Source organism: Neovison vison, chromosome 7 (genome assembly GCF_020171115.1).
Source record: "Neovison vison isolate M4711 chromosome 7, ASM_NN_V1, whole genome shotgun sequence".
Classification (NCBI taxonomy): Eukaryota; Metazoa; Chordata; class Mammalia; order Carnivora; family Mustelidae; genus Neogale; species Neogale vison.
Window position 1 is genome coordinate 195,095,741 of NC_058097.1, and position 12,226 is coordinate 195,107,966.

At 40.8% G+C, this 12,226-nt stretch overlaps 2 protein-coding genes across 5 annotated transcripts in view; one reads left to right on the plus strand and one right to left on the minus strand.

Annotated features, from left to right (window-relative positions):
* LPXN (leupaxin) overlaps positions 1-5,320 on the minus strand; it is a 39,173-nt gene extending 33,853 nt beyond the window's left edge. Inside the window, exons 1-3 of one of the 3 annotated variants that reach the window (XM_044259366.1) lie at positions 4,496-5,320; positions 2,764-2,892; positions 2,139-2,209 (exon numbers count right to left, since the gene is read on the minus strand). In XM_044259366.1, coding sequence (XP_044115301.1) covers positions 2,139-2,209; positions 2,764-2,792 — 100 coding nt within the window. In that variant the 5' untranslated portion in view covers positions 2,793-2,892; positions 4,496-5,320. Of the gene's footprint in view, positions 1-2,138; positions 2,210-2,763; positions 2,893-4,468 lie in introns of all 3 variants that reach the window. The other 2 variants (XM_044259365.1, XM_044259367.1) reach the window with 2 other exon arrangements.
* Positions 5,321-5,733: 413 nt separating this feature from the next.
* Positions 5,734-12,226, plus strand: part of ZFP91 (ZFP91 zinc finger protein, atypical E3 ubiquitin ligase) — a 50,238-nt gene continuing 43,745 nt past the window's right edge. Inside the window, exons 1-2 of one of the 2 annotated variants that reach the window (XM_044259369.1) lie at positions 5,734-6,135; positions 11,292-11,320. In XM_044259369.1, the coding sequence (XP_044115304.1) occupies positions 5,777-6,135; positions 11,292-11,320 (388 nt within the window). In that variant the 5' untranslated portion in view covers positions 5,734-5,776. The remainder of the gene's footprint in view (positions 6,136-11,291; positions 11,321-12,226) is intronic. The other variant, XM_044259368.1, reaches the window with a different exon arrangement.

The following is a 12,226-nucleotide window of genomic DNA, read 5'->3' on the forward strand; positions in this document are numbered from 1 at the left end:
ACCCTTAGAAGCATCAGTGAACCAAAGTTAGTGAAACTCCCTCTTCTGGGTCATGAGTTAACAGGGCTTTCTCTTCCTGTTTCCTAGGAGTGCACATAACACCAACTCCCAAGATGTTCTTACCTTCTGCCAGATCCCGTAATTTGCAGATGACTAATTTTAGTATGACGAATGTGGGATTATAAGGGGTGGAGGGAGGTATTAGATGGAAAACTCTGTGGTCCTTCCCTGTAGCCCTTCATCTGCAGAAATCTGGTAACATCAACACTAACATAAAAGGGATAAAGTGAGGTCTCTTGGGGGATCTCAATGGATTGGAATGATTTCATTCAGAGCCAGAATCTGTTCCTGGTTCCCCTTTATCTAGCATCCCCAAGTAATGAAAGTTTAGGTAAAATCTGCTGGACAGAAACAAACCATCAAGGTTGGAGGAAGTACTGCAAAAAAGAAATACCGCCTGCCTTTGCTGACCTGTCTTGCACCCTATTTCTCTGCGGCTGGAAGAACGAACAACCCTAAGTCTGGGTAGTTACTGAGCTACTGACAATCCGAACAAAGATAGATTACATGAATATCACCTTCCAGGTGGCTTGGTACTTTCTACATTTCTGGACCAGATTCCTCTACCATTCATCCTGCTCAAGTAGTGGAAAACTGTGCAAATCTAATTTTTAATTATTTTAAATTATCTGGGTTGTTCAATTGGTTGGAACACCTGAGCCAATGCACTGCTAAAAGAGGAGACTGCTTTGTAGCTTAATCAGTTTTGGTGTCAGGGGCTCCTGGGAGTGATGCTGAAAAACATTTATTGTTTTTCTTGGTTATCTCATTGGAAGAAAAAACAAAGCAGATAATAGTTATTTCAGAGAGTTGCTTCAGACATTAACATGGTTAATATATACAAAAATGTCAAGTTTTAGTTTAAGTCACTAAATAGCTATTACTTCCCTTTTGAATTACCCACATGAAAGCCATTAGGTATTGCTAAAATAAGAAAGAAGGGCTAGATGTGAGGGAGCTGGACTTTGAACTCAGGCAGAAATGTGAACTTCCCTACTCTCACAGAGTTAAGAATCTGGTTTCTGCTCCAAGTCCAAAATACTTTCTACCCCAAGCTTCAAAATAGACTACCTCCAAAACAGTTTAATATTTATTAAATACCACCTTTCCCTCTTCATTAACATCTCTTCCCTCCTGTAATTTGCTTATCTTCCTCTCTGCTCCTCTAGTTCTCAAATTACACTGCGAACAATTAACACCACCACCAAGACAATATGCAAGATATGTTTTAGGTTGTTCACACTTTTGATGTACGCCAAACATACAAAAACTCAGAACACTGTGTATTAATACAGCTTAGAAATTGAGTAAAAGGTTAGTGACTTAGTGCTAATAAGGATGCCAGCAACAAAAGTCAGCAAAGGATAAGGAATGAATCCCAAGAATGACAAACCTTCCATTACTCCAAAGATTGGAAGTCAGGGATCTGTCTGAGCAATGTGGCCAATTGTTTCACTGCTGGTTCTAATTGTTCGAAATGGAAAGAGTATCATATTTGCAGTCCACAGTAATCTGTTACTTCAGAATTCCTCTGAATAAAAAGCTTAGCAACAGAATCACTGGAGTTTTAGCGCTAATTCTCCTTGATTTAATACTAAACCATGGAACAAATGAAACCACCCTGGCCTTGCTCCAACGTTTACAGACCCCTCATTCTCGTTCTTCTATTCCATTTCTTTTCCTTATAACACCCCCTTTATCCCTCTCCCTTTTCTTTTTTTCTTCCTAAGTCGCAAATCTGTAGGTGCCAACTGTGTGGCCACCCTATGGCCTCCAACAGCCCCCAAGGGGCAAATACTCATAATAAAATCACAATTCGGTCCAAAAGTATTTGTGCATACTTTACCCTGGTGAGCACCCAACTTTCAGCCTATTTGTGCCACTGAAAAGACTGAACCAATAGTTCCCCAAAACAATCATAGTTCCTCATGCTTCACTCTTGGTTGGACTCATGAGAGAAGTGGAAGCACAATCTTCCAGCACCACCCTCCCTCTGGCTAGAAGCACACCCCACCACAGAAATGGCAGTCAAGTCTTCATTCCCCCAGAGTTTCTCCTCCAAGAAGGCCCTCACTCACCCAACTCTTCCATTGTCACACACCCAAGATGCTCTGGTCCCACAGGTTGTGAGGAACTGCTGTGGCATGTGCTGAAGAAGAGGACCGCAAAGGAACTGAGTGAGACAGCGTGAAGCAGCCTCTATACCCTTTTGGTTCCTGTATTTGCTTAGCACTTCCTCTCTTTTGATTTTGTGAGTTTCTTTTTTTTTTTTTCTTTCCTTTTTTCTTTCGTTCTTTTTCTTTCTTCCTTTCTTTTCTTCTTCTTTTTTTTTGTGGGGGGTAAGTTAAAGTTTGGAAAATGGGACATAGAAAGATGGGTAGTAGGATTTGAGTTTTGTTAGTGCATTGGCGAGGGCGAGATTCAAAATTAACTTTGAAAAAATTGAGCACCTCCTATACACCAGGATTCATTTTGAATTCATGGGATCGCAGACTTGCACTTATGTTTTTCCCCAGTGTGGGTATCCCACTGTGACTGTGCACATGTATGTGTGTGTATGTGTGTGAATGTGAGTGTGTGAGTGTGTGTGTGAAACTGATGAGCATGGAAGTGGTTTCCTTCATAAAATTTCCATCAGAGTTAACCAGCAACCAATTCATTTTGCTGTCTTTATTTACTCAATGATCCAGAAATTATGCTTACCTGCTTTCCTGAATAGACTGTAAATCCATTAAAAGCAGTGCAGAGTAGCTGTCACATCCGATTTTCAGGACTATTAGTTCTTTCTGCGGTCCAAAACACGAACAGTTATAGTGATCATGAAGAATGAAACTGGAAGACAAGACACAAGGTGTTTAGCTGCAAATGTCTCAGGGAAGAATAATTTCTGCTTAGTTCTGTTGCCTAATAGCAGTTTCTCTGAGGGACTCTGAGATTAACATTTTTTTCACCTTTTTTACCACTGTGATTTTACTCACCTTGAATGAAATAAAACATTTACAAAAGGCCAAATACGAGATAGCAGTATGTAAAGAACTATAATTATGGCTCTGTGAAACATAATATTCTCTCCATTTTTATCAGTGGTGAAATAGATTCAAGGGATAGTAACTTCCTAAAGATAACAGAATTACAGTAGCTTAACTATTTACTATAACCCAGATTTAATTTCAATCCCTGTGATCTTTCTTCTGCAATACATGGTCTTTTTTTGGGTGATGTAAAGGAATCATTCATTCTCCCTTTCCATTGTGATGCTTTTTTATTTTTTTATTTTTTTATTTTTTGTTTTTTTTTCCAATTTATTTATTTTCAGAAAAACAGTATTCATTATTTTTTCACCACACCCAGTGCTCCATGCAAGCTGTGCCCTCTATAATACCCACCACCTGGTACCCCAACCTCCCACCCCCCCGCCACTGCAAACCCCTCAGATTGTTTTTCAGAGTCCATAGTCTCTCATGGTTCATCTCCCCTTCCAATTTACCCAAAAGCACATACTCTCCCCAATGATGCTTTTTTATTTTTATATATTTTTTTAAAATAAAAAGGAGATTCCCGCTCTGCATTACTTGGAGCAGCCATTGGATGTCAGTGCTGTTCCAAAAGTCTGCTTCAAAAGTCCAAATGGGTTTAAAAAAATTCCCATTCTCACTAATCCATAATGGTTTTTACAACTGAAATGTCACGGGTCCTATGAAAGTGCAGAACGCTTGGGGAATATAAAACAATTGCCTAATCTGTGGTGGTAACTGAGCCAAAACACTGAAAGGAAAAATGCACTTCAGCCCTTGGCTTGCAAATATTAGACTGTATCTTCAGTTTAAATGAATGATTAATGTGAAATTTAGAATTGGATCCCGAGATCTTGTTTCCATCCGCTTTCTGTAAGTGTGTGTGTGTGGGGGGGGGTGTTATCCCCAGATGCTTTATTTTCCAAGGTTAAGAACCGTTCTTTCAAACCGCTCCTTGATTATAGTGCATGAAAGGAATGCTGGAAACCCACTGCTTTCACTGAATGCAAGTTGGAAAACAAATGGCAACTGCCATTTGACGCATTTAGGATAATTTAGCTGCACGCGCTAGCGGACAGAAAGTAATTTCTGACAACGCTGCTATTCTGACTGTGCTTCCTGTGCAGCAGAAACATTCAAAACCACAGAAGCCAAGTGGCTTCGAGGCAGGGAGCACGAAGGAGGCCTTGGGTTTCTGTGACTAGGTCACAGAATCACGCTAACAACCCTTCCCCCTTCCTCTTTTCCCGCAGCCCAGGGACCACAGCCAAGCTAAGCAGCCGACGCCAGCTCCTTGGCACCGAAAACATTTGGTAGAACAGCCACTTTACAATTTCCAGACTTAATTATTAAGACCCAAATGAGTGGTGGGATTTGTGTTCCGTCCCGAGCACCTGACAGATCCAGATTCAGTCCCTGACCTCCAGGAGCTCACAGGTTAGGGAGCCACAGAATGACGAAGCGAATACTGCAGGCAAGAACGCTAGGAGGTGCGGAGTAACCAACCCGACCTAAGGGCCACTGACGTGGCCAAGCAAGAAAGCTTTCGCCAACACCAACGGAAAAAGTCGGGAAACCCATCCCAAGCGATCCCGACCAGCAACTGGTTTGCCATTTCTGCTCGGATCTGTGCGGGTGTTGCGGCCTAACCCGGAAACACTACCTCCCTGAAAAAGCAAACGCCGACTGCAGAAAAAGTTAACTACCTTTCCCATCGTGCATCAGTCAAAAACCTCCCAGCATCCTCTCCGCCCCTTCTTTCTCATTTTTTTTCTCAAAGTATATTTGAGACTTCATTTCCCAAGATGCCTTTTGACAAGTAAACGCTGCGCATGCGCCAAGAGGCGGGCCATCCTTGCCCTCACGACCCCGCCTCTGTCCTACCGCCGCCATTTTTTCAGAGACTTTCATCCGGCTGTCGACGGGGTTTTTTTTCTTAAAGGAGAAGCGACAACTCAAAAAATTTCCCCCTTCTTCCCGCAAGACCTGGCGGCGCTGGGGACAGAAAGGCCACACACAGGAAAGTGGGATCGGGGCGGAGGCAGAAGAACGCCAAGGCTCCTTCCGCGGCTTAAGGAAGAAGGATAGAAAGAGCCCTGTGGCATTAGCGGCTCCTTAGGGAGGCAGGTGCGCGCGCAGCCAGTCCAGCGTGCGCGCAAGACGGGGGAAAAGGTGCGTTTTCCTCCCACCAATCTCCTCGCGGGACCTGCTCCTCCCACTGCCCCCAGCGCGCGCTGAGCTCGTGGCGCAAGGGGTGGGGGTGGAGGAAGGTCACTTTAGGATTGTCGCGAGACACAGCCGTTTAACGGTGAGAACGGGTGCGCGGGGAAGGAAACCTCGCGCGCTCCCTTGGAGCCGTTTCCTGATTGGTTGACGGAAGGGGTGGGGGAAGGAACCGGGGACGTCGCTGCGTGAGAGACCACGAGGGGCAGGGCGAGGAAGCCGTCCCTCCTCTCCGATTGGTCTGCTGAACGTCTGTGGCGGGCGCGCGCGCGCCGCCAGCGGTAGCGGGCCTTGAGTGGCAGGGGGCGGGGGGGGGCGCCCTCGGAGCCGGGCGGAGGGGAGGGGGGGAAAGAGGAGCGCAGAGTGAGATTGAGCCGGACGCTCCGGGAGGCAAAGGGGGCGGGGGGAGCAGCGCCGCGGCTGCCGCCGCCTCCGCCTCCGCCGCCTGGGACGAGGGGGTGGGGGACGGACGAGCCCCGATGCCGGGGGAGACGGAAGAGCCGAGACCCCCGGAGCAGCAGGACCAGGAAGGGGGAGAGGCGGCGGCGGCCAAGGCGGCTCCAGAGGAGTCCCAACAACATAACCCTGCGGCGGCGGCGGCGGTGGCGGCGCCTGCGGGGACCACTAGCAGCCGCGTGCTGAGGGGAGGTCGAGACCGGGGCCGGGCCGCTGCGGCCGCCGCCGCCGCCGCCGCCGCTGTGTCTCGCCGGAGGAAGGCCGAGTATCCCCGCCGGCGGAGGAGCAGCCCCAGCGCCAGGCCTCCCGACGCCCCAGGGCAGCAGTCCCAGGCCGCGAAGCCCCCGTCTCCAGCTCAGGGCAAGAAGAGTCCGCGACTCCTGTGAGTAACGCAGTCTTTCAGGCGGTGGGAAAGACCCCCCTCTGTCTGCACGCAACCCTCTCGGCTCCCGTAGCGCCCACTCCACGTGACATCCTGCCTGCTCTGCCCCCTGCCGGCTCGCACGCCAGATGTCACGCCGCTCCCCTGCTAGCTGCCTCCCCGCCGCGCTTTGGCCCTCCCCCCGTGTCCTCGGTCTGCGGGGCCACTTCCCCTCGCCCTGAAGTCGTCCTTTGTGGGATACACCTCTTTCGCTCTGTAGTGACCCTCCCCTTCCCTGCCGCCGCAGGCTTCGCCCGCACTCTGGCATCTGCACTCCCTTTGTCAGCCTGTCCCCCTCGTTCGGCGGCTCTCCAGTATTACATCACATCCCCATTAGGAAATCAGCTCAGTCTTAGCCTTCAGAAGTGTGCGTGTCCGTCCGTCCCCCCCCCCATTAATTAGCTCAAGAGGCAGTTGTACTGGTAGCTTCGTGTAGCTTTTTCCACTCTGCTAAATTTTCACATCACGTTCCCCTTGTTTTACAAATCTGGTACTTAGGGTAAAACGTGGCTCTGCCAGTCTTTCACTCGAGACTAGCATGGTATTTTTTAGTGTGTTTTTTTGTTTTGTTTTGTTTTGTTTAGTTTTTGCTTGTCTACTTGTGCTTTTGTTTTTGTGTAAGAACTTCGTCCTTACAGATTAGACTACTCTGAAAGGGATTACCTTATTATCTAGAGACAGTGGAGGGACCAGGAACATACATTTTTAAATTTTAAATTGTTAGTATTAAAATGTTCCTATGTTGAAAATACTGAAGTGCATGTATTTGTAAATTGTAGAAGTTAATCATATTAGTCATTGAATTCGTTAATTGAAAACATTTGTGTCTTTTGACTTTCAAGTGAAAAAAGTTGATAAAAAGGGAAATTAAAGTGGGGGGAATTAGAGTTTTAAGTGTCCCCCTCCCAGAGAGATTATGGCAAGATTTGGCTTATACCAAATTTAAAACTTGAAACACACCTCTTCCAAAATAAAGAATTAAGTCTGTAACTTGTTTGCTTGCCTTAGAAGCTTCTCAGAAAGAAAAGTTAAAAGGTATCATGTTGTGGTATTAGATCTGCTTCAGATTTTTGAATTATTATTTAAGTTAACATAATTTAGAGAATTTATTGTGTAACTACAGTTCTTTGGACAACAAAGATCTGTACTTAAAAATTACTTGGCTGCAATTAGGATTCTAATTGCTATAGATGAATTTCACAGTCACAAAAATTTTAAGATTCTGTATTTCATTTTACCAGTTTGAAAAGAGCTGTCATTACCCTTACTTGAATTAAATTTCTTGAATGAATTTGTTAAACTGTGTATGCTTTAGTTCCACTCTCTGTAGGAAATAATGTTAATCTTTATAGATAGTGAAAGTATAGCATGTGACACAAAGCGTGGTACATAGTACATACAATATTTGTTTAAAATTATTGTTTTGAGTTGTGATGGAATGATAGAGGTATAAGTGGTGTGTAGTGATTCTCATGAAACGCTGCAGAATTGTTGTGGGGTTGTTTTTTGTTTTTTGTTTGTTTTTTTTTTTTTTTTCATTTATTTCTGTTGCCTTAGGTGGCTAATAATTTAATAATGTATTTCTTAAATATCCTTCCATCCTTACCTACCCATTTGAGAGTAAAATACACCTAGATTTCCTTGCTGCATTTCCCTCCCACTGTTTTACCACTACCAGTTTTACTTACAGAAATGATACCTTAAAGTAAGCTAGTGCAATATTTTTTTTCATCTCATTGTTTGTTTTCTTCACTAACTCTTGGCAAAAAGTACTTATGGGACTTTTTATTTCTACAATATAAAAAAACAGTTGAAGTTGAGTGAAGATAACTTAATTAAATCCCTTCAGTTTTTTTTTTTTCATGTTATTCCCTGTGGGGAGAAAGATGGTCTTAATTCTTAGTGTCCCTCCCTCTCACATCCACTATAATAAAAGATAGTAGTGTTCTTTTACCTTCTCTTAGCCTCCGAAAGGTCTCCTAATTACGTATTTTGTTACGCAGTTTTGATCAGATTGTTAAAATAAATTTCTATAGTGATAATTTATTTGTTACATGTTTTTAATTTACTGCATGCCTTGGAAATCAAAGGAGTTCTAAAGCATTTCAGCTAGGTAAATCATAATTGAGCAGTACCTGGGCCTGGTTCTGTGCTGAGATAGGTTTTATAAAGGTAAATGAGACATGGCCCTTGTCTTCAAGACCTCGCAATATGGGGGGGAAGATGCATCGATTAGTGGAGGTTTGTCAGACGTACGTGTGGTTTATAGATTTTCAAAGTGATAAACTTTAAAACTAATTGAGAAATTTAATTAATCCTTCAAGACATTTCATGAGATTTTAAGTATCAATTTACTGAATCCTGGTAAGTACCTTCTGACCTCTGTTATCCTAACAACATGTGAGGTATCTTAATTACCTCTTCTGTTCCGGTTCTTTCACCATGTCCCACCATTTCCTCCTCTAAATTCTAATAGCTGTTTTCGCCTACATTTGTTTCTCTTGATTGAAGAGACAGCAAAATACACAGTAGTTTAAAAGGTCAGTAAATACAGAGATTTGGATTGATTGAAATCTCTTTTTCTGCTAGAAGGCAAAGTAGTGCAGTAGAGAAAGCATTGGACTATATAGTTAAAGTTTGTGTTCCTCAGCTCTCCGCTGCTCAGTCAGTGACCTCAGGCAAGTCACTTAAGCTCTTTAAATCGGTATCTTCATCTATAACTGGTAATTTAGGATTTGTTACAAGCATAAGTGTGTGTAAATGATAATTAGGTTACAGTTTTATTTAAATTTATGTTTATAAGAGCATTTTCATTTGCTTTGAAACATTCAAGGGTTAATGAAAAGAGCAGGAAATCCTTGTGAAAGGAAATAATTAGTGAATTTGCTCAAGAGGAATTCATAAAGTTAAATGCTAAAATCGTTTTAAAATAAAACTTAAAGCCAGTTAAAAGGAAAGATAAACCAAATTTGAAGAAAGGTTATATACATCAGTACTACTTAAGAATTAGGCTCATCATTTGCTGTATTTTGGTCCATAAACTCCAGAGTTCAGATTCTTATATTTTAAATGCAGATGTTTCTATGCATGTCTAATTTTAAATATATAAAATACCGATTTTTCTGATTCATAAGGTTAAAACACCCATGTTTTCCTCTAATATGGAAGCATAGTTAAACTAAGACTAGGTTAAATCACAAAAAGGCTTCTTTTCATTCTACTGTGATAAGTCCTCTGCATTTCCTCCTAGTCAATGCATTTCATGTAGAACTTCAATAAATACTTTTTTAAACTTATGATTTAGCTATTGAGTAGCCCTTTTGGCTAACACTACGTATTCTTAGAGGTATTCCTACAGGTTCAGGTGGGTTCCAAATGAAACAAATACTGCTTTATTTTCTGGGATATGGAATTCCATTTTTGTTTTGTTTTCTTGCTTAAAGTAAAATAGTTGTAGACCTTCGAGTGACACATTCTTGGTATATCATTATGTAAGGAAATGGTGAACATCATGGATAGTGAGAATGAAGAGGCCGTAATATTCTGAATTGAAAGAGCTTTTGTGGCTCTTTGGAGAAAGTTCCAGTTCTATAAGTTTAAAATTCTTAAGTTTTCCTCCCAAGGAAATCAGTATGGTAATAGAAACATCTTCCCTTTCCAAAAGGTGTTTGGAGGGAAGTTTATTGTGTAATGTTTCTGTATTTAGGTATTACATCTGTACTTTTCTTTAGAATTAGGATGATCAGTGGTCTTGTGTTAATTATTAATTGGACATTAATGATATAATTTAAAATAAAGTAATATCCAGAGTTTAAGAAAGTGTGATGAGAAAATGACAGCTGTTCTTTCTAAAGAGAATAGAATTTGTATTGCATTGCATCTGTATTTATTTGGATATTCTTCTGTAACGTAACAGTCCTCATTTACATCAAGTTGACTTTAAAAAAATAAAAAACAAAAACAAAAAAATTTTGTACAGCTCAAGATACCATGTGTCATCTTTATAATAAAGATTCAGGACCTGTGGACTTTTAAATCTAGGTAATGGCTCCAGGGTAGAGGTTCGTTATACTGTGCTTAACAGTTATGAATGAAAGAAATCTTACCAAATTAAAAACATGATAACATTTTTTAACAGTCTATAACACATTAGAGTCTTTACTGTTGCTAATTTGTAAAGTACAAGTTACATTAATTTCTGAGGTCCAGTCTTTTGCCTTTGTAGAAATGGATTTTCACTGGGGTATAGTAAATGAATAATTCAGGGTTTTCTTTTAGGTTCATTGAGTTTTTATTATGAAAATTGTCAAGTATACACATACAAAAAAAAAAGTACAATGAAATGCCCATGCCCAGTATTTACCACTAGATTTAGCAGTTATCAAGATTTTGCCATGCTTAATTACCTTTTTTTTTTTTTTTAAAGATTTTATTTATTTATTTGACAGAGAGAAATCACAAGTAGATGGAGAGGCAGGCAGAGAGAGAGGGAAGCAGGCTCCCTGCTGAGCAGAGAGCCCGATGCGGGACTCGATCCCAGGACCCTGAGATCATGACCTGAGCCGAAGGCAGTGGCTTAACCCACTGAGCCACCCAGGCGCCCCATGCTTAATTACCTTTATCTCCCTGTCCCTCTTTTTTTTCCTGAAGTATTTTAGAGAAAATCTTAAACATTATTTCACCCCTACTTACTGCATTTGGTAAGACAAGGACACTTTCTTATATAACCCACTTAATAAAACAAAATCAACAATATTTTCTTTGTATTACTTTTTTTTTTTTTTTTTTGCAGTTAAAAACTTTTTGAGTGCTACTCTAGCTGTATGCTAACAGATTGGATAGCTGCATGGTATCTGTTTAAATTTACATTAATTAAAATTAAAAATTCACAATCTTCAATTACAAACAAGCTGTTTCAAGCACTCAGTAGCCACACATGACTACCCTATTTGACAGTGCAGATATAGAATATTTTCGTCACTGCAGAAAGTTCTTTTGACCACACTACTCTAGATGTGTTCTGCATCACTCTGAAAATGAACCTGAAAGATAAATATCTGTGTTTTAGGAATGTATGCAAGATTGTTCGTTTAATACTTGGTTCTCATTTCTTTCAGATGCGTAGACAAAGTAACAACTGACAAAGGTAAGACTTGGTCATTTTTACTCTGTCATATATATATTAACACTGATTATTTTATGATCGGGTAGGAAATAGAATAATCTTCAGCCTGATAATTCAGATCTTCCCATTTTAAAGTGACCTTCATTTAGTAAAATAAAATAATTGGAGTAGTTAGAACCTGTGTAGCTAATAGGTTTGGGCTAGTGAAACATTTGGCATTATTTGGAAACCTAGTGATGGGAAATCAGATTATTTAATGTCACTTTATTATAATTTGTTTTTAGCTGTTTGCATTTGTAATAAAGTAACTAGAAGAAAAATTATACATAACACAGAGTAAAGTTAGACAAAATCTTGGTACTGGTAGAGACTCGAATTATAACTGCAGTTTGAAGAATGCGGAAAGAAAAGTGTTCTAAGATTTCAGCCTGGTGAATAATTAAATGGGATCATTTGGTTGTTTTTCACCAAACCAAATATATATATTAAATGTAGTCTTCTGCTTATCTGGATTATAAAGGAAAGCTAATGTCCGCCTTTTTCTTTTAAAACACTTCTTCAAAAAGATTTCATTCTGGCTTTGCAGATTGGGGTTATTAAAATTGCCCCTAATATGCTGGACCTCATTCATTATTCATATAAAATATATTCGTATATGTAGTTATTGGCTGTATTTCTTGATGTTAAATTCAAATATACAACATCCTACTTAAAACTTGAGTAGATAAGCTCCTAAGCATATTTCATTTCTTATGTCTGACAGAAATCTACTTAATAACCGAGGGTTGGCCAGTTTATTGTATATGTGCATGTGTTTATAAATTTAAAAATTAAGATTTTTCCTTCACAAAGAATGCTTTGAGAATATGTAATATATAACACGTATAAGGCAAGTTTAAAACCTGGATTTTATGCTACTTAGAAGAA